This window comes from Pezoporus occidentalis, unplaced genomic scaffold (genome assembly GCF_034315485.1).
Source record: "Pezoporus occidentalis ecotype Australia unplaced genomic scaffold, CSIRO_AGI_Poc_V1 ctg45, whole genome shotgun sequence".
Lineage (NCBI taxonomy): Eukaryota > Metazoa > Chordata > Aves > Psittaciformes > Psittacidae > Pezoporus > Pezoporus occidentalis.
Window position 1 is genome coordinate 3,764,405 of NW_026915780.1, and position 20,813 is coordinate 3,785,217.

A 20,813-nucleotide genomic window follows, 5' to 3' on the forward strand; every position below is an offset into this window, starting at 1 on the left:
TCCTGGCTGTGTCCCAGCTCGTCATGCACACCACTCACTCTGGGATGGGGTGAGGAGCAGAAAAGACCTTGGCTCTGTGCAAGCACTGCTCAGTGATAACAAAACTCCCCTATGTGATCAATGCTGTTTCCAGCACATATCCAAACCACAGCCCCATACCAGCTACTATGAAGAAAATTAACTGTACCCCAGCCAAACCCAGCTCAGAGCCTGGCCCCAAGGTGGTTCTCCCAGAAATTGGAAAAAAGCCTTTTGGTTATTTTTCCCCTAGCATCCTATTTCCCATGCAGTGGCTGATGGTGTTTAATGGAGCGGGAGAAGTCCAAACCCTGGCCACACAGCTGTGTGATTCCTCTTCCCAAGTGTGAGGGTTTGCATCCCTCAGGCTTTAAAAAAAACCAAACCCAACCTATTTTATATTTGGACTAATGAAAATCTATGTTGGTTCTCACTACCCCTATAAATGTTTAATCCATTTTTGGTTCCTGCTGTGCTATTGGCCTTAATGGTGTCTTGACAGTATGAGTTGTTTTATTGTGCTTTAAAAGAAATCACCCAAAAGAAGGATCTCACTAAGGATCCTGTTGTCTGCCCCTTCCCTTCCTTTCCATGTGCTTCCCTCCTCCCCTGCAGTAGTGCCAGTGTTTTAGAGAAAGGAGAAGGTGAACAGGGCTGAGAAGTGGCATCGCACTTGTAGATGTGCTGTTGGCCCAGGGAGGAAGGATGACAGAGCGTTCACTGTGTTCCTCCTGCATTGTACCATCTCCTTTGTCCACTTCCCTCCCATGTCATTATCTCCATGTGTTTCCTTCCTTCTTTTTCCCTGCATTGCCTTTCTAATATGGAACTCCACTTCCCAGCCCCTCTTGTCCTCCCCACCAGCTGCCAACATCTGAAGCGATCAGCAGTGGAAATGGCCAGAACAGTTAATACCCGGTGATACTATCGCAGGGCTGAAACAGCTCTGAGGACTGTTCTTGCATTGAAATCTCAGTTCAAGTGCGCTGAGCTTTGGAAAACTGGAACCTTAATGCAAAGGGGGATGGAGGAGAGCAACCCTTGACATCGGTGGCTGCTACCTTCACAATTACTTGGGCATCCTGGTCTGCTGGTGTCCTGCAGTAACCATGAGTGCAAAACCTTCACCAGGAATATCTCCATTCCTGGGAGCCTAGGAAATATCTGATAGCACCATCAAAATTTTCAGGCTGGATTTTCCCATCCTTAAGGAGTTATGCATGTGGAAACCCGGTTTAGATGTGAGGAAGGACAGAGATTTTCCTTTGCTCTTTGGAAACGGGAGCTTTTGCAGTGTGTGCATCCCCGATTTTTCTGTAGTAGGGATTGTAGATGACATATTTCATAGACAGTGGAAAATGTAGTTGGAAATCAAGAACAACAGGTTTGTGACTCTATTATGGGCCTTGGAGTGTGTGGATTGTTCAGAAAGATGCTGGTATTTGAAGTTAGAGAAGAGTCCCACTTAACCTGTGACCATGTATGCCCTGGCAGAAGTGGTGCCTTCGTGCCACTTGTTCATTCACACCTAGGAAGGCAGCAGGTGTGGCTTTAGTAAGTCCTAGCTGTTGAGCTGTGTTTTGGGCAGGACTCTCAGGTGAGGTTTTATGATGCTTTACCAAAACCTGCGGTGCTGCAGTGGGGCTGTGCGCTTGCATCAGCATCTGCTTGTCACAAAATGAGTTTTAAGGAACAGCATTCCACTTTCGTGGGACTGTGCACAGGGAGGGAATGTGTGAGACACGGTTTTGTCTGGAGCAAGGGGAATGAGGGCTCTGAGTCACCTGCTGGGTGCCACTGTGGTTTGATGGCAACATATGTGATGGATGCTCAAAAATAGATGTTGCCCATGCCTAAAGGGGCTGCAGGAAACCTGGAGAGGGGCTTTGGACAAGGGCCTGTAGGGACAGGCCAAGGGGAATGGCTTTAACCTGCCAGAGGGGAGACTGAGATGAGCTCTTAGGCAGAAGCTCTTCCCTGTGAGGGTGCTGAGGCGCTGGCACAGGGTGCCCAGAGAAGCTGTGGCTGCCCCATCCCTGGCAGTGTTCAAGGCCAGGTTGGACACAGGGGCTTGGAGCAAGCTGCTCTAGTGGAAGGGGTCCCTGCTCATGGCAGGGGTTGGAACTGGGTGAGCTTTAAGGTGCCTTCCAACCCAAACCATTGTATGTTTGTGCTCCTGTGCTACCTACCTAGGCAGTGAAAAGATGATAGAACAGTGCTAATTGAGAGAAAGCTCAGCAAACACATTCTTTGCCAAGTCCCCTTTGTCTTACTTTTAGCTAACAGTGCCTCCTATTTTGGAAAATCACCTTTTCTTTCTACACATTTTCCATTGAAAGCTGGAAAAATAAGCCCTAATGCAGCTTCCTCTGCTCTCATTTTCTGGCTCATAGATTGTGGTATTTAACGAGCAGTATTAAGCTTTTTAAATGCATTATGTCAGGATTGGGTATTTTTTTTTTCCCCTAAAACATCATATTTAAGTACATTCCTCCTCTTAAATAAATAAATAACTGCTGGGCTATCATCGTGTCCAAGGGTTTTCAAGGAAATTTACATTTTGAAAGACACTGTTGGAGGCTAACACGGCCATGCAATTACTGTATGTAAATCACTTCACTTGTTTCCTAATCTTGCTGAAGATGAAGTAGTTTTTGTGCATGCGTCTGCCTCCCTCAAATTTCCTTACACAATGAGCTTTCCTCTTCTTTTAATTGCTGACCATGAGTTTTGTTCTGCTGAGCCTGATTGTATTTATTTTATTGCAAGGGGACATTTAGCCTTTGAGATGGGGTTGGATGTAGAAACCATTGAGGATGGATTGAAGTTGGATGTGCATCTAATTGCATCCTCCATCCCATGAATGGAAGAACTGGTTTCTTAATTGCAGCTTCATACAGGCTGTGGAATAGCTGCTTGTTCCTGTGCCCCTCATATCTGCTTTTCTTCATTTTATCTATCCCTGCCAAATCCTGCTTGGAAGCTCCTGCCATGTGTTTAATAAGTCTTCCAAACTGGGCTTTTACTGCTGGTTGATACCATTATGGGTACCTGTCAGAACAAGATGGAATAGTTAACATCATTAGGAAGGAGCTCAGTTACAGGCATTTGGTTAAGCTATGCAGGTTTCTGCTAATATGAGCAATAATTTCTCTGATTATTATTAGTTTCTTTTGTGCAAAGTTTTCCTCCAGGGAATAATGCAGGGAATTGAGATGACAAGAGGGAAAAGAACATAATGGAAGCATTTGTCCATCAGGAGATGCACTCTGTCAAAATCAAATACAGTTTGGATATTGATTTTTTTTTGTTTGGGGGAAAACAGGAAAAAGAGTTGCAGCCCCAACCTAATGAACCATTTGAGCATTTCCAGTACGAAATACTAACTTCTTCTCCCCTGCCATGACTTTTTTATAACCTGGTATTTCTCCCTGAAATAGAGGTAAAAAATCATGTGTATACCTTTAAATATTCATTGTGGAAATGCTATTCCCCGCTCTGGCTTTAGCTACACTAACAGTTTGATCCTTGTCGTAAGAAATATTTTGACTGTAACAAGCTCCTGCCTCTGGAATTGAAGTTTTCAGCTTCTTTTAGCGCGTTGCATTAATTATTAATGTGAGTGGGAATCGTGCTCTTTAGCATCCCTATGCTTAAAAAGAAATCAATTAATTATTGCTATAAATCTCAGAGATTACGCTGCAGTCGCGCTGCTGGGAAATTGGCCATTAACTACCAGGAAATCACCCATCTTCCTTTAGTCAGAACTCAGTTGTACCAACACAACCCTTTTCCTTTTCGAAATTAACTATCAATGTGATGCATAATTGATAACCATTTATAATAATAACAATAATACCCATGAAATTGTCATCTCGGTATGCAGCGGCTTTGTTAGAGCCTTTACCCCTGGCGTGCTCAGCCCGGGCTGTCGCGTTTGTTAACTGTGTTTGCTGGGAAGTTATTGCTTTTGCTGGTGTGATTTTTAGGAGAGCTGGGCACTGTTGCAGAGGAATAAAACACAAGGTAGAAATGCCTGACTGGACTGTGTGAAGCTGAAGAAGCTGAAGTGTTTCCAGAGGATGGGTTAAGCGTTGCTATTGCAGCTCTACATAAGGGGAAGCAAAAGCTGAGGTTACAGTCATTGCCGAGGGTCAGCTTTTGGGCATCAATCTGTTTTTTCCTGGTTTTCAACATCTTCTTCTTGTGTTTTCTATATTTTATGTGAACCTTTGCTGGCAAATAAGGCAGTGTGAAAATTCACCCACTGCAGAGGAGCTGTTTGGGGGCCAGTTTGAACAAGTGGTACCAACTTTGTGGTTATTGTTGGCTTTCCAGAACCTATTTGGTTTTTTAACCCTTTCTAGTACTTTGTAGGCAGACTGTTTGAGTGTATCACACACTCAACCTATGTAGGCAGAGTCTCTTGCACAGCACAGTACAGGTGGCCACACAGGAGAGGGTTTCTTGCTGTGCTTGTGCTTGTGTCTGTCTTCTTCTTTCTCTTCCCTTTTGCCACTAAAATCGTGGTGGCATTTTGTGTTGTACCTAGAAATCACAGCTTTCCGCTAATTCTGCTCTTTTTTTATTGCCTTTAAGTGGGCTTAAAAGGTGGTAGATGGCTGGGGGAGCGCATGTGTCTCTTAAGCAGGAGGCAACCCTGGAAGGTTTGCAGTTCTTATCAGGGTCATCTGTCTTCACCTTTAAAATATGAAAGCGGATATTGAATCGCTGGTAATACAACTCAGTAAAAAAACCAACGTGTGTAGTATTGAATGGCTTGAATTCCACTGTCAGCATGAGGTCTTCTCTTGCATGTCTTGATTCATGAATGCTGTTGTGGAACTTGCTTTGAAAGACTCCTAGCTGTTGGGTAAAAGTGCCACCATGGCACATGCAGGGTCTGCAGCTTGAGCTCAGGTCTGTCATTCAGGGATTAAACAAACCTTTGGCTCTCTGTAGGAATAAAAGACCTGAGAGGATCCATTTAGAGTCTTCCTCCGTGTCACCAACATGCAGAGAAGCCTGCAGCTCTTGTCCCTTTGTAGGGCATTTGTTGTAAGTCAGCCACACATACTGCTTTATGGATCGCTCTATTTCACTGGCATTTAAAAGTGTGTACACTAGAAACAGCAGCTCTGGCATCCAAAGTTTAACGTTAACCCTTCACGTATCAAGGTAAGGACAGGCTATGGTGAACTCTGGAATATGTACCAAGGTCTCATTGTAAATTCAAGTTCCATTGATCACCTTTACAGAGCAAGGCTTAAATAAGGCATAAAAGTGGTTTGTGTCTATATGTGTGAAAGTACTGGAAGAGCAAAAGCTGCTTTCCCTTTTTTATGTACTCTCTAATAATCTTGCAGTGTCTGTGAGCCTACAAAAGAGCTGAATGGATTTTATCTGCTAGGAATAGGGTTTTAAGACAGAAATAAAACCGGGAAGGCCATACCACGCTTCAGCAGCTCTTGTGTACAGTGCCGTGCTTTCTGATTGCAAGGAAGATAAAGGGGCTGCAAGCTTGATTTGCAGTATAAAATGTGGGACTGATGGGATACCAGGGTTGGAGATGGGGAGGTTTCACCTGGCGTGCTGGCAATCCTCATGAACCCTTTTGTTCCTCTGCAGGATCGACAGTGGCGGTATGCATGCCGATTCCTGTGAATATTCCTAAGTTCCTGGGGGACTGCTTTGCTTTTTGAATCAGGAAGTTGCAGAACACCCTCAAGGATGGCACTTGTGGATAAACACAAAGTCAAGCGGCAGCGACTGGACAGAATCTGTGAAGGTAAGAGCATGCTCCAGCTGTTCTGTAGAAGCTGACACAGGGTTAAGGTAGCACATCTAATTTTGCCTTGGTTTTCACAGCACTTAGGCATAAAGAGATGCAGATTCAGAACTAGATCCCCCATCCTCTCTGCTGGCTCAAAATACAGTCATGCTGTTGTTGAAACATTGGGAAAGGATGTTCTGCTTACTCATTTGAAAATCCTCTCTAGTCCTGTGGTCCCGGTTTTTGTTTAGCTACCACATCTCCTTTTATCCTGATTTGTAATGAAATGATCTAGTCAGTCCCAGTTTGAAGTTATACTGTCTTTAGGAAAGGGTTGTGCTCAGTTAGATGTGCTGCTTTCTGGATGTCTCCTCTGGCCAAAGAAAGAGCTGGGATGCAGCCACTGGTTCTGTAATTCTTCCTTCCCACTCCAGTTGCGGTATCCAAGACAAGCATCCCTCAGGGGCTGTGAAAGTAGATAATGCTGTAATATTGACTGTCATCCTATGAGAAATGATGGAGAATTTAAAAGAAGTTGTTAGAGTCTTTCTTATGGATTTGGGCATATCATTGGAACAGCTTTTCTTCCATTTGTGTGTGCTGATAGGGCAGATGTGCTGTAAATCAATCTGCTGTGAATCATTCTTTATTAATAGGATGTTACCCTGCCACAGCACAGGTGACTTTTAGCTTTTACTTCAGTTTTCCAGCAGGAAAAGATATTAGGTAATGTTTTCTACTGCAGCTCACATAACGTAAGTTACCCTAACATCAGGTGATGGCAAACAAGCTTTGACTTTTTGATGTGCACTGATAATTCTCCTATACAGACCAACATTCATGCAAGTTTTGCTATCAGCAGCAAAGGCAGAACAGAGAAATTTTAGAATGAATACCTGAAGTTATGCCTCTTTTTAAAGAGTTCTGGTGTTCATCTTCTCTGAAGGAGATGAATAGTGGCCTGCAGCATAGCAATTTGCAGTATTGAATGCCAATGAGGTGAAATAGGTTCTGCTTGGGGATGAAAGTGCAGAGCTCACAGGGGAGATGCACCATGTCCATCAGAGCAGAAGGTGTGGGGCTTTGTGGAGTCTCCAATGAGTATAAAACACTGATCAGCAGGACCGGGTGTTTTTTGCCTTGATTTTGTGTGTTATATATTGCTTACTCTCCATTACTGTTGCTTTAAACGTGTCAGAGTTACTTAGCCCTTTTAATTTTTCTCTGTTATTTTGGGAAGGGTGAGGCAAAGCAGAGAAGATGAAAGTTAGGAAGGAGTACCCAGGGTCCGCTGCAGCGTGGAGCTGCCGATTTCTCCTATTGAATGTCATGAGCACTCAGGTGTAGTTTGCTATCTCATCTTCAAATTTTACTTTGAACTTGACTTAAAAGAGTTGTATCAGCTGAGCCTGGGTTTTCAAAAGCTGCCTGCCTGGTTTGATGTTTACTATCAGATCTACTTGCTGAGTGTACAAGAAATTCAAAAGGCTCGTACAAAAAACCTGCTAACGGAGCTTTAGATGTGATTGAAGTTGAGATTATTTTCCTCTGATATACGAGTTTTTTTCTCCTTTCTTGGTCAAAAGGTATTCTTTTTCTAATGTGTAAATGTGTAGAAGACAGAACTTTTTAAAGTATACTTTGTCGTTTGCCACTTGTTCTGTAATTTGATTGAAATGTTGGGATTTACTGTTGTAAGACGCGGCTGCGTGGTATTTAGAAGCAGCAGATTAGGACTGAGGGTAAGCAACATTACAAAAATTGCCTTGAAAAATGCAAAAACCTTAGGATTTGCCAAAATACTTGACTTGTAGGACAACAGTGTACTATGGTGGCATCTCTGATGGCTATTTACTACTATAGGTTCCTAAATTTGGATTATCATAGAATCACAGAGCAGTTTGGAAGGGACCTTAAAGCTCATCCAGCTCCAACTCCTGCCACGGGCAGGGACACCTTCCACTAGAGCAGCTTGCTCCAAGCCCCTTTGTCCAACCTGGCCTTGAACACTGCCAGGGATGGGGCAGCCACAGCTTCTCTGGGCACCCTGTGCCAGCGCCTCAGCACCCTCACAGGGAAGAGCTTCTGCCTAAGAGCTCATCCCAGTCTCCCCTCTGGCAGGTTAAAGCCATTCCCCTTGGCCTGTCCCTACAGGCCCTTCTCCATAGACCCTCTCTGGATTTCCTGCAGGACCTCCAACTATTGGAAGAGTAAGATTACAGCATAGTACAGCACTGAAGTGGGGCCATTCCAGCTGCTGGGAAAACACACTTTGGAAAAAAAAACACCATTTCTTGTGGTTGTACCTTAAAGGTACATGGAATAATCAGTGAGAGTTGGTGAGAAATCAGGGAACTACTTCAGCAAGACTGAGAAGAGGAGTCTTTGCTATCAAACTTGCTGAAGCACTTGTGCAACTTTCCTCTTTAAAAGGTGACTGTGATACAGAGCTCTATTTACCTGATGAACAGCTCAATGTTTCCTGGTCTGCAGGTGGCTTTCTGTGCTTTTCATGGAGTTGTACATACCGTACCATGCCTTTTACTATTCACAACACAAACCCTTGGGGAGTTTTCTAGGAATGATCTTTATTCCCTGCAGCAGGATGGCGGCAGGTCTGGAGGTTAAATACCCTCGGGCTACATATTGGAATCGCTACTCATCCTGCCAAATGGGTTGTTCCTGGTACGGGCTCAGTAAAAACACAACTAGTCATATGTTGGGGAAATAGCTTACAAACTGTTGTGGTGTTAAAAGAGTACGTTAAGAAGCTGCACTGTTTGTGTTACTCTGTTAAATGTGTATCTGGCATGGAAAAAATAATCCAAGCCATACCAGGAGGTGGAATCTTTGAAAACGCTGGTTCATGGCCTTTATAGGCAGGTTTATGAGTTTTCCAGGAAGAGAAAAGCAGTTCAGCCTCCCTGCATTAGTCAGCTTGACCAGTTCCTCTGTGTTGTTTTAGTGTATAGTAATGACATGTTTGTATGACGGCGTTCCTTTTTGCTCCAAGCATGCTCTTTAGAAGGTGACCTTTTTGCACCAGGTAACTCAATAGAAAAACACAGGTGGGATAAGGGCGCAGACCTGAGGGAATAAAGGAATTTTAGGGCAACAGCCTGCAGGGAAGACATTTGGAGCAATCTGTTAAGAATTAGGTGGGTTTGTGATGCTTGTCCGAGCGCAGCAATGCCGGAGTGCGCTCGCAGTCATCTTGGCTCACCCGTTTCTTTCTTTTCTGCTTGTCCCAGAGAGTTTGGGTGCCTATTCCATAATTGGATCCATGTGGACGGAAAGATGTACCCAGTGAATGGCTGGGGCTTTTGAAACTAATATATGCAGAGTGGTTTATATAATTCCTGTTTCTGGAATTGTGTCTAATTACATAGCGGGTCAAAATACGCCTTGGAGGTGGAGCTGCTGGTGCTGGGTTCAGTTAGGCTTGTCCTGCACCCCCTAGTTCAGATCCTGTTCCCATTAGCTTGTAATTTTGCCGCATTGGAAATTCGTTTGAGCTGAAATTTTCCATTCCCTGATGAGTTTTTTACCTCCGGGTGGATTCGAAAATAAATGGGATTTGCAGCAAAACTTGTGGAGCCGGGACATGGAGACGGGTGTTCTGCTGTGCCTGAAACAAAGCAGAGCCGCACTCCTGCAGCCATGCAGTGGTACCCGCCTGCTCTGGTTTTGGCTAAAAGGGGTCTGAATCTTGCCGTGGTGCCCGGAGTGTGCTGTTATTGTTCCCAAATTTGGGGCAATTTCTCAGTCTTTGAGGGAAATGAAGTGAGAGATCAGCTGGGGGTGATGTCTTGTGCTCTGTAACGTTCTTCCCAGCACAGGGGTGGTGGCGGAAAGGTTGGGGACCTCTTCCAGAGTACAGGGGAAGAAGCAGGGTTTGGGGAGATGAGAGCAGTCAATTGGATCAAGGAGGGAGAGCAGCCTGTGTGAGGAAGGTGAGAGCAGGAGCTCAGACAACCGGACCTCAAACTCAGGTGCTGCAAGAAATAACGTTACCCTTTCATCCTTCATAACCACCCTCATTTTAGTTTGTTACGATGGTCTCCAATTGCATGATACTACAGATATATGTAGTATTTCCCCTTGACTCATAAGCCTGGCAGTTTCCTCCTGCTCTTTCCAGTGTCCTCTGCCTCCCTCTGGGCAGCAGAAAGTGAGTGATGCTCCAGGTTGAGGGTAAGCTGTGGGAGGCTCTGCTAAGGTGACAGAATGTGGGCAAGATGTGCAGTATTTCTGCCACCCTGTTTTCCTTGCTGCTTTGCTGAAGGGAAGGTTCAGCTGCAGAATCCAGCCACAGACAGTTTTGTCTCTGGTCAAGGTGAGCTGTTGCAGTGTGGGACTCTCACAGCAGCAATTTCAAGCCATCAGCAGCAATAACCCTCAGGGCAGAAGCTTGACTGCCTTTCCTTTAGGAAACAACAACAGAGAGACATTAGGTGTCACTGTTTCTGTGCTACCTGTGGCAGAACAAGGTGTTGAGCAGTGCTTCCAAGGAACCCAAGCTCAGAAGGCAATGGCATTTCAGGCACATGACATCCATCATGGATCCAGTGCTCATATAAGGCATTCCCCTGCAAGGAAATAACTCGAAGCATCACTTCTCCCCAGCTTGCTGCTTGCTTAGATGCTCTTTATCCTGTGCTTCTGTGGACATGGTTAAGAGATATTGAATAATGTGTGAGCTAGACAGGGAGTGAGGAGCAGCCTGCCACAGTTGCTTGTGGGGTCTTTGGGAGCAGTCTGGCTGGAAGCCAGGGGAGGAGGTGCTATGGAAGTGTGCAGGGTTGTGTTGTCACTTCCTCGTGAAGCATCGAAACCCAAGGGACAAGGCAGTAGTGGTGGCACATCCAGGATGCAGGATGGCTGTAAAGGTTCTGGCTTTTCAGCAGTATTTGAACAGTGCGTGGTGCCTGGGGTCACACACCACTAGCAGCGGAATAAGCAATAGGTTCTCATTCAACAACTACAGTCCATTCACATTAAAAGACAGGAGAACCTTGCTTGTGGAAGCGGATGGGAAAATGTACTTAGAAACTGCAAAGCAGTCAAATTGCAAGTTGTAAAAGCAGCACAAATTCTGGTGTCCTCTCATTTTCCAAGCTGCAGTGTTTTGTTAATGTGTTATTGTGTAGGAAATAATCAGTTTAAGATCCTGTGGCACATGGAATACCAGAAAACGAATTGTTTCAATGCTCAGCATCTTTCCTCTGGAGCATTACGTGTCTGAGGGTCCCAGGAGTGATTGGGCAACTCTGGAAAGTGGCTTGCTCCTTTGTATAAGGTAACAGTAGACAAAATGAGTACATTAGATGCTTGGGTGGAGGGATTTTCTCCCATTCTTGCAAATTTGCATGCCAAGTAGCATCTGATAATACTTATTTTTACTGCTTAGAAATAGAATCTTCTTATCTCAGGAAATTCTTATCACCACTAGTCATTTGATGAGAAACAATGTGTTAAAGATGATATCAAGTGTGGAAGAAACTGCTTGTCCTGGGTAAAAGTGACTGACTTAGAATAAATATAGACTTTCTTTTTTTCCTAGTGGATTTGGGTTTCTTTGTTCCATAAATATAAAGCACAGTACAAGGATTTCCCTCCCACAATAAAGCCTTTTTATAGTTTCCACCTCAAAGCACATTAACTATCAGGCTTTTAAGGAAGACTTGCTTACCACATTTTGCCTGGAGAAAAGGCAGAGTTAGCTTGTCAGATCCTCTGCCATTGCACCCTGTGCTGATTTATGCTGACTGACAATCTGTCTGGCTGCTCCCGATGTCTTGCTCTTCTGAGAGTCCACATTTAGTTATTTGAAGCCTCCTTTATATCAGGCTTGGGGATTACTTGTTATTAATATGTTTTGTTAAAATTTTAAGGGTATTTTTAATTGGAGAGGATCCTGTGGAAGAAGAAAGTTCAAGCAACCACTAGGTTCATAGGCATTATTCAGGCTAATAATTACCTTATTATAAGACCTTATTTTGCCACAGGAGAGACTGAGCTGAGCTCTTAGGCAGAAGCTCTTCCCTGTGAGGGTGCTGAGGTGCTGGCACAGGGTGCCCAGAGAAGCTGTGGCTGCCCCATCCCTGGCAGTGTTCAAGGCCAGGTTGGACACAGGGGCTTGGAGCAAGCTGCTCTAGTGGAAGGTGTACATGCATGACAAGGTGTAGGACTTGAGCCAGGTATGAAACCAGCCTGACAAAATCCCCCTGGCAAACAATAAGACACGTTTAGATAAGGTTACAGACAAAAAAAATGTCATTAATTCCATATGCGACTTTGTTGTAATCGATACGTGACTCAAAGTGTTGCAGAAAGGAGAGTTCCCCTTTCCCTGAGGCTTGAGTGGTCTGTGCATAGGACTAGGGAAAAATACTTCTGTTATGTTCCCTTTGTGGTTTAGGCCACATCTATGGTAACTTAATATGTGTCTAACTCTTAATTCAGCCTTGTATTTTTCCATTTTCCCCCAGCCTTAAGACAAGGTTCTGTGTAACAGGCTTTACAGCTTCATGTCATTAATTAAGAAACAATTACAGCTGATGACTTCAATGCCATCAACTTAATATTCATCCTTACCACATTTCCCATTTAAATTAACTGGTTTAGGGATTAGCATGTTGTCATCGTATCTGGGTTTTTCCTCCTCACCCTAAATCCTCCCCAGCATTTAAAGATTACTCAGAAAACATCCCCAGAATATGCAAGGAGAAGCCATGTGAAGGATCATAGGAGCAGCAGCCTCAGGGCAGCCCTGTTGTGTATTCCCAAGCTCTGGAGTGTGGGAGTGCTGCAGAAGCCAGCATCCAGGGGGTAGAATTTGAGTGCTTTACCTCTTCCAAGCATGTGATGGGAAACGATCAGTCCTTGGGGATAGATGAGAAACAGGATGGATTTTCCTTCAAAATGCCAGCAAAATCTCATCCCTAACTGCTAAGTTAGAATCTTCTGAGGACTGATGACGTTTGGATCTGGACCAGAGTTTTAGGTGTGATTCTGATTCTCCTGAATATTCACTAGTAAATATTTTGACAGGATTAGGACATCTGGCTATATTAAACTAAAGCTGCAGAGAAACACATTACACAACTCTTCTTTCATACTTTTTTGGTATCCACAAACAGATGTAATAGATCGAAGTGCCAAAACAGTGAAGGTTTTCATTATGCCTTTTATATCTGAGAGCTTTCTTCAAAGAGCAAGTTTCTGGAGTTGCTTGTGCATTTTTGTTGCCTTAAAATTACACGACATTGATCATTTCTTACTGACACTTTTATATGGCCCGTTAGCTTGACACTATTAATTTGCTTTGGGATTGTTTTCAGATTGTCTTTTTAGGGTTTTGTTAAAGCAAAACACTCTCTGCTGCCATCTAGCACCTCAAAACTTACTAATAAACAGCTTCTGCTCATAAAATAGCCTATAGTTTTAGTTTGACATCCATTTCGGGGAGAAAACAGTTTCTCTGCCTGCTGTTGATAACAGGGATTTGATTGAATCGGCAAACCAAAGCATAGGATGCTGATGGCTTTGGCATCATCCCCACTGGGGAGCAGTGCTCCTCAGGGATGGTGAGGGACCACGGTAAGACTGCAGATGTCTCTCCACCTTTACTACTTTGATTTGCTTATTGCAGTACAATAATACAAAATGCCAGTCTTTTAAAAAAGCAATGCATTAAAGTGTTTTAGCTAAAGTAGTATTTCCTGCTGTTTGGTTTTGGTTTTTATCAGCATTGGCTTTGCAAGGGAAGTAGGTGTTTCAAGCCCTTGGCATCAATAGGGGAAGTAAGGCAGAGAAACCCTGAATCCCAGCCTGTTTATCTCCTCAGAACTGTGTTACCATCTAGCAATTAATTATTTCTTATGCAAAGCCCAGACACGCATGGCAGAGTTCAGAATTACAATATATATTCATTTAACAATGGATTTCTCTGCTGCTTTCTGGGACAGATATAATTCCTGTGCTTTTCATTACACATGCCGTTTAAATCTTGATCCTGAATTCTTATTAAAAATGATGAGATTTGACCTCAATTCTAATACCTAGTTTTGGAGACAAGGTGCTTGATGTGATTTCTAGAGGATTATTTTTAAGAGCATTCGTAGATTAGATCTTTGGGAATAGTTAAGGGATGTGCCCAATGAACCTCGGCTGCTGGCTTTTAGACTGCTGTTCAGCATTCAGATTGGGGTTTATTTTGTAGCCCTTGAAAGTGTGTAGTTTTGTGGTGCAGGGATACATGTGGTGGTATTATTATCCCTTTCTTGATGCAGGAATGCGACAATGCTGTTTCTGATAACTTTTACTGGAGTCTCCCCATACTTGAAGGCAAAATTGTTTCTGATTGAAGTGTCAAGAGCTTGTAGGATTCATTCCAATGCATCAAAGTGTGTTTTCGAGCTGGGCTTCTTGTCTTTTACTGCAAGTGTATTTTAGATGATTGCTAGCTTCTTGTGTTTGTTACCTGCAATTTGATTTTCATCCCAGATGGCAAATCACCAGGGCTTTGCCAGGGGAACAGGATAGCATGAGGTGATGAGTTACTGCGTGCTCATCAGGATGCTTCTGTGCGTACCTTACTCAGTGATAAATGTAAGGTAATTGGAGGCAGGGTACCTTCTGGTGAAAGATGGATGAAATACCTCTAGCCAGAGAGCTGTTGGCATGTGGCAGTGCTTGGAGACATAGCACAGGCTGGTCAGGAGGGTGGGAAGGAGCCCGTCTCCTACACCAAGCCCCTTCCGAGCAGAGACAGGCATAATAAAGCAACGGTGAGGCATGCGTTCATGTCTGCAGTGATAAAATGAAAGGTCACTGTAGTTTCATGATGTGAAATGCTTCTGTGTGTCTTCTCAGCATGACACCAGCTGGTGTGAGTGAAGAGGCTTTGCATCCTCTCCTGTCACGTCGATATGTGGGATTTCAGGGGATTCTTGGGAAATTACTCAGAGCAGCACTGCAATATTGTGTCATCAGGTTTGGGAGTCTACGTCTGCTTTGTTTTTCCATGGGAGGTAGGCTCCTTTGTGCCTCTGCATTTATTTAGGTACAATATCGACCTTTTATTTTCCATATGCATGGGCCCATTCTTACACAGCCAGTGGGAGCAGCAACCGAACCCAGTTACAGATTCCGGTTTGTGCATAACATTTAGAGGCAGCATGTGCTCGTGCATTCCTGTAGCTTGTCACGCATGTGAGCCATGGTTATGGCACATTTCTAAGCCAGCGCCAGGGGGGTTGAGCTGCAAATGGACATAAGCTTTTGTTTTTTGCTTTAAAATCATCAAAACCCAGAGTTACATGAGGCAGTGATTGTTTAATAATCGGCTGATCTTAAGAATGTTTTGTTGGAGCGCACCAAGTTGGTATTTGAGAGTGTTTTGTTAAAGTTACAAAGCATCTATGCTTTTGGTTTGGAAATTGGTAAAAGCATGTGGCATGGCTTCAAGCGCTGAGTGCTTTCAGATGCTGTTCTGTTCCTTTGATTATTGAAAATGATTCCAGCACAATCCTGCTAATTTTCTCTTTATACTCCTCTAATTTCGGGAGACTGTTAGAAAGTCCATCTAGGCAGAGTGCTTATTGCCACTGTGAGATTTTTGCAGAGCCAAATTTTAGCAAATGCACTAATTTCCAAGGATTTGGAACATTTCCTTCCTGCTTTTCTTCTCCCAGTTTATATTTTTTGTTAATTTGTGTGTGTGTGCATTATTTGCAGTGAACGCTATTCCTTTCCTTCTCCATAGTATCCATGATATACCACAGTATAGCTCAGCACCAGCTCATTTCTGCTTCCACAGCATCCTGCATGCTGGACGTAGGAGGATGATATTCAGAAAAGGCTTTGGGGGTCATCAGGCACAATAATGTGTGGGCCTTGGAAGCCCAGGCAGTGAGGGCAGAAGCATTTATCCTGCTGGTGGCTTTGTCTCTTGTCACTTGAAAACATATGACAAACACTGATTAATCTTAACACCATCTGAATGTGATGGGTGTATATTGTTATATCCCTCTTGATGGAAGGGGAATTGGTGAGTAAGGAATTAAGTCATTTACTTGCTGACAGTGGCAGAGGGAAGTGCAAAGGCTGGGTGGGTGTCCTGATACCTGCTCTCCCTATTCACACAAGATGTATTTGTTTTCTAAAGGGTTCTTCACTACTAGGGGTAGAACTGCTCTGCCTTTGAAAGAGAAATAGCCTTTCCAATACTGATGCACCTTACAGTCTGTGCCAGAAATTACATTTGGCATGTTCACTACATTGTTTCAGTTCCACTCTCTCCCAGAAGGAAATAATTTGGGAGAAAAAAAAATCAACACTTTACCACTCTAAAGAATACTTTTTTTTTTTTCCCCCAATAGAAACAAGATTTAAATTTGCAATTGGAAAGTATTTTACAGTAACAAACAGCAAATCTAAACCCAATCTGTACCGTTTTGCTACAGGGTAATTTTTCCAGCAAGTTGCTTTCAGAATCTGTAATGACAGGTTTTACATCAATGCGAATGAAATTTCACGTCCAACCTGCCCTGTGTCAGTGCTGCAGACACCAAAGAGTGCTGTTTACACAGTTGTGTTGCAGATATAGCATCTTGATTTCTTATCATAGGTATTAGGTGTAAAACAGACTCTCCTTGTGGGAAGAAAATTGCACTTTCTAGCGCTGTGTAAGATATTTCTTTCATATCCGAGGCGAGTGGTTTCCAGAATCCGATTTCATGCCATTTGGTTTTGAGTGCGGTGTTTAAACGCTGGGCCCACCTTCCTTCTACCCTGTCATTACCTTTATTCCAGAGCAGACTCCTCCCGTAGTCATACCACAGCAAAATTTGCTGTGTGTTAGATCACCACTAAACTGAAACTCGGGTTATTAAGTCAGCACTGTGCATTTTCCCTGTGATCTGAAATACCAGAGCGTTTAATCTCTTGATCAGCTTTTTTCCCCCTCTTCTTTTGTGCATGTGTGTGTGTGTGTGTGTGGTTTTTAACCCCAAATACCTCTAGAATTAAAAGATAAAGGGAGAATAAATTTTCCTGTCCCACAGCCCTTCATCTCCCCCTCATGCTGAGAACACGAGTGCCAGAGCCTCCTCCGCTCCTGAGAATGCTGAGATGAGCTCTGTTGGGTTGTGCCCTGGTGCCTCCGTATCCCCTCCTGGCCATTGCTGCCTGGGTATGAATTCAGGAATAGCTGCGGAGTTACTGGAATTTGCATAGGCAAAGCTTTAAAGACTGCCAAAAACCGAAAAGAAAAATGAAAGACCCTTACTACCCATCCATAAATATTTCATTCTAATCATTTCTTATTCATTCTCTGGGGGTGTAACATAACCTTGCTGTGTGGTGGCATGGGAGGCTGCACAGCTTCAAAGTTCCTGGGCACATCTTCCCCTCTGGCTGTGGGGTTCATCAGCAAGAAGAGGGGCCAGCAGAGCCCTCCAAAGAGGACATATGCCCTGTGACTGCAGGGAAAAGTACGTGCCCTACACCCCTTGGTCCTGCAAGCAGTTACCTCTGCTTGGTGTGGGGCATAGGAACAGTTAATTTGTTCCATTGAGGCCAATGTATGGAATCAATCATCCATATGCATGAGTGTTCCGAGTCAGATCTGAAGTTTCCTGGCTCCTGCGAAGGAGGTGTGAGAGGAGCACATCCTGCCCAAGGGCTGCAAGGTTGCATCCATGCAACCATGCGAGGCAGTCCTCAGAGCCCAGACGTGCTCCTGCACTTGGGTGGAAGGGAGTTTGGAGGAGGGTCTTCGGATCTTGTTGTTGCCCATGTGTGCACTGGAGCTGGGCAGGGCGCAGCAACCAGTTACAGATCTGTTGGTTTGGGTGAGGATGCTTCTGTGCTGTCCATCATGCGGCCCAAGGGCTTATTACAGGTTTTGTGCTGTTTTCAGAGGCAGGAAATGCTCAAAGCTCCCTTCTGACTTCCCTTGCAGTTGTTCAAGATCACCACTTTTAGATTTGAATTCCTCTATGGTGTGGTATTTTTCCATTGTCAAGCAGAGCTTTAACATGGCAGCTATGTTCATTAGTGATTTCTTTTGAAGGCAATGGTGGAAGATGCCCTTGATCTATAGACCAGGATTGTACTGTTCTTTTTCATATACATTTTTGGTAGCTTTCTTCTGCTGCTTCAGAACAAACAAATGGCACAGATCTTGTTGCATCCACTTGGGAATACAGTTTATTCTTTAGCAAAATGTTGTTGTAATAAAACGGTTTTGTTTGTTAAAATGTTCTCTGCTTTATTTATAAGCCACAAATGTATCTTCCCTTTTTGACTCTCATAAAAGAAGAAATTTTCCAATGCGCCTTCAGTTTGTCAGTTAATTCCATATAATGCCAATCAGATATTCCCTGAGAACAGCATAAATAATCTGCGGGGGCCCCTGTTTTGCATGGCTGTGCAATATCCAACATCATTTTAAAGGCTGTGGGTCTTGGGGGTGGAATTGGAGGAGAGAATGTTTGAAGAAGATTTATAATATTTACGGCAATAAAGAAATTTAGGGATTACTCAAAGATCCTGTCAGTATTTGGGTCAGAAATATAGCCCAGAGGTATTAGCATGATAGGCAAGTAGAAGCATTAGACTGTATTAGTGATTTAGCTATCATAATAGCACAATAGTCTACCATGTGATGGCTACTGCACTAAACATTTATTGTGGATTAGCCAGGAAAAATGCACAGGCTGTCTTGCAGACAGAGCAGAGCAGGTGACTGTTATCCCTTTGACCGGGTCCATCCTGGAAGGGGTATGTTTGAGGTGAAGAAATCCGTGATCACAGCAAATAAAAGCAAACTCATTTCCATCTGACTATTTTTAATGTAAAAGGAAAGCGTTGCTTCCCCAGCAGTGGTTAGCAAACTGAATAACGTTTGACCTGTTCTTTGGAAAGGAATATCTGAGTGTGAGCAGCATGTGATAATTTAGATGCATGTTTTTAGCAACCGCTTTAATATCACCTCTGAAAACGGTGGCTATCTATGGAAATTTTCATTACAAGCCCAAATAACATTTTTCTGTGGTGTGATTCCATCTAAAGCCTGTTTCTTGCTCTAAGTGTAATAAAAATAAAGGCTTAATCCACATGAATATTGAAACACTTCTAGGTACAAATTGAGTTTTGTCTGATGTTTCTGAGTGGTTTCACATCTCACAAACACAAAGTTTCTCCAAAGGAAGCCGGAGATAATGAACTAAACTCTACAGTTCCTTTTTGCTTTGTAAGACCAGGCTTCAGATCCCTTGAATCCTCCCCTCCTTTTCTGTGACCTCTGATAGGGTCTTAAAATTATACAGTCCAGATTACACCTCCACAATTTGCAGTCCTGGGATGATGAAAGGATTTATGTATTATGATACTAATGTAAAGAATCCTTCCGGAGCATAGTTAGTACGGCTAATTTGAAACTACAACAAAAAAAAGAAGTCATTTCCGAAGCAAATTCCAGTATAAAAGCGTTAAAGAAACCCCTAACTAACTTCTAATCATTCTTGTGTTCTTGAGTGCCTTGCACCAGCCTTTTCCTTAGGCCTGCCTGCTTGCTCCCGTTCAATTTGTCCTTAGCTGTGTGCAGTGGATTAGCATTTCATCAGGGTGGATTAAGATTGATCTGACACTGAAGCTTTCCTTTTTATTTTTACATGCATGGGGACGAGCGGATGCATGGACATTTCCTTATCCCACCGATGATTCCTGGTGGGTGCTGGTGCAGCCGGGAGCCCTGAACGCAAGAGGAAAGCGCCAACCGAAACGTTAACAAAACAGCATGTAAAATGATAACAAAAAAAAGCCATTCCCCAGGGGAGAAATTGCATTGAGGTTGCTGGCTGGGAGATTTCATCAGGCTAAAATGATGTCACATGGAGCGAGGGCTTTAGCAGTTTTATTTAGCTCCTAATCCCTGCACACTGCTCGGCCAGTTGTCCATGTGCGCGCTGTCCCCAGCGGCACAGGATAAAGCATCTGGGCTGAGCACGGCAGCCCTCTTCATCAGCCACACTGCACGGGAAGGGTCTGTGCCTCCTCCGACCTGGAGCGAGGGCTTTGCCTGCTAAGGTTTCCAAGGATTAATAATTCAGGCAACGCTTTGAAAGGCAAAACTGCCGGTGGGTGGTTCGTGAAGTCCCGGGAGGGCTCAGGCAAAGCACAGTCCGCTTTTGATGTGCGCTGGAGACGCGTTGAGAAGGAAGGTGGCATCTCTTCGTTTCGGTGGGATCCAGCAGCCTCGTCGCAATGCCCATCCCCAGCAAGCACCACAACATCGGCCGCTCGCAGAGCTGGGATGCTTCCGGATGGTACGAAGGCAACTGGGAGAGTGAGAACGCCTTGGAGTACCAACGCCTTCCGGGCCGGAGGAGCTCGCTGACCTATGGCAGTGAGGGTGGCTGGTATGAGCCGCCAAGAGCCAACGATATCACCTTGCAGGGCGGCGCGGAGCTGAAGCAAGAGGCGTACCCGTACCAGGACAATGCTTTTCCCCCGGGGCCCCTAAGGAAAGGCTCCGTCCCCGACTTCGCCTACTGCGACCGGCAGGCGGCCATGGCGGGCCGGGGCTCCCTGCCACCCCAGGATTACTACAGCGACCCGTCCTTGGCGGCTAGGTCACCCAAGGACCCCCGCTGCTATCGTGACCACATGGTGACCAGGCCATTGGCAAGCTACGGGGCACCCGGCACACGGATGTCCTGGGAGCAGCCCCCAGGGCGCCTGCCTGCCCCACCGGAGGCTGCCCGCCTATACCGGGACCCCAAGCTGGGTCTGGATGGGCAGCGAATGCGTGGCAGAGATGCCTCTCCAGCATGGTACGGCACGGAGCCCCATGGACCGCGGTACGCAGCAGAGCCCCCTGCTTTCCCTGGCAGGCAGGTTTATGGTGATGGGTCGGAGAGGCCACCCGAGCCGGTGGGGAGCAGGCAGGCTGCCCCAACATGCCTTGTGGTGGATCCTGCCAGCAACACCGGCAGCAGCTATGGGCCGGGCA

At 44.6% G+C, this 20,813-nt stretch overlaps 1 protein-coding gene across 3 annotated transcripts in view; it reads left to right on the plus strand.

The window, feature by feature from the left end:
* The window catches only part of CTBP2 (C-terminal binding protein 2), a 140,142-nt gene that overhangs the window by 72,795 nt on the left and 46,534 nt on the right, over window positions 1-20,813 (plus strand). For all 3 annotated transcript variants that reach the window (XM_062635229.1, XM_062635230.1, XM_062635231.1), the window contains exon 2: window positions 5,647-5,806. In XM_062635229.1, coding sequence (XP_062491213.1) covers window positions 5,749-5,806 — 58 coding nt within the window. In that variant the 5' untranslated portion in view covers window positions 5,647-5,748. The remainder of the gene's footprint in view (window positions 1-5,646; window positions 5,807-20,813) is intronic.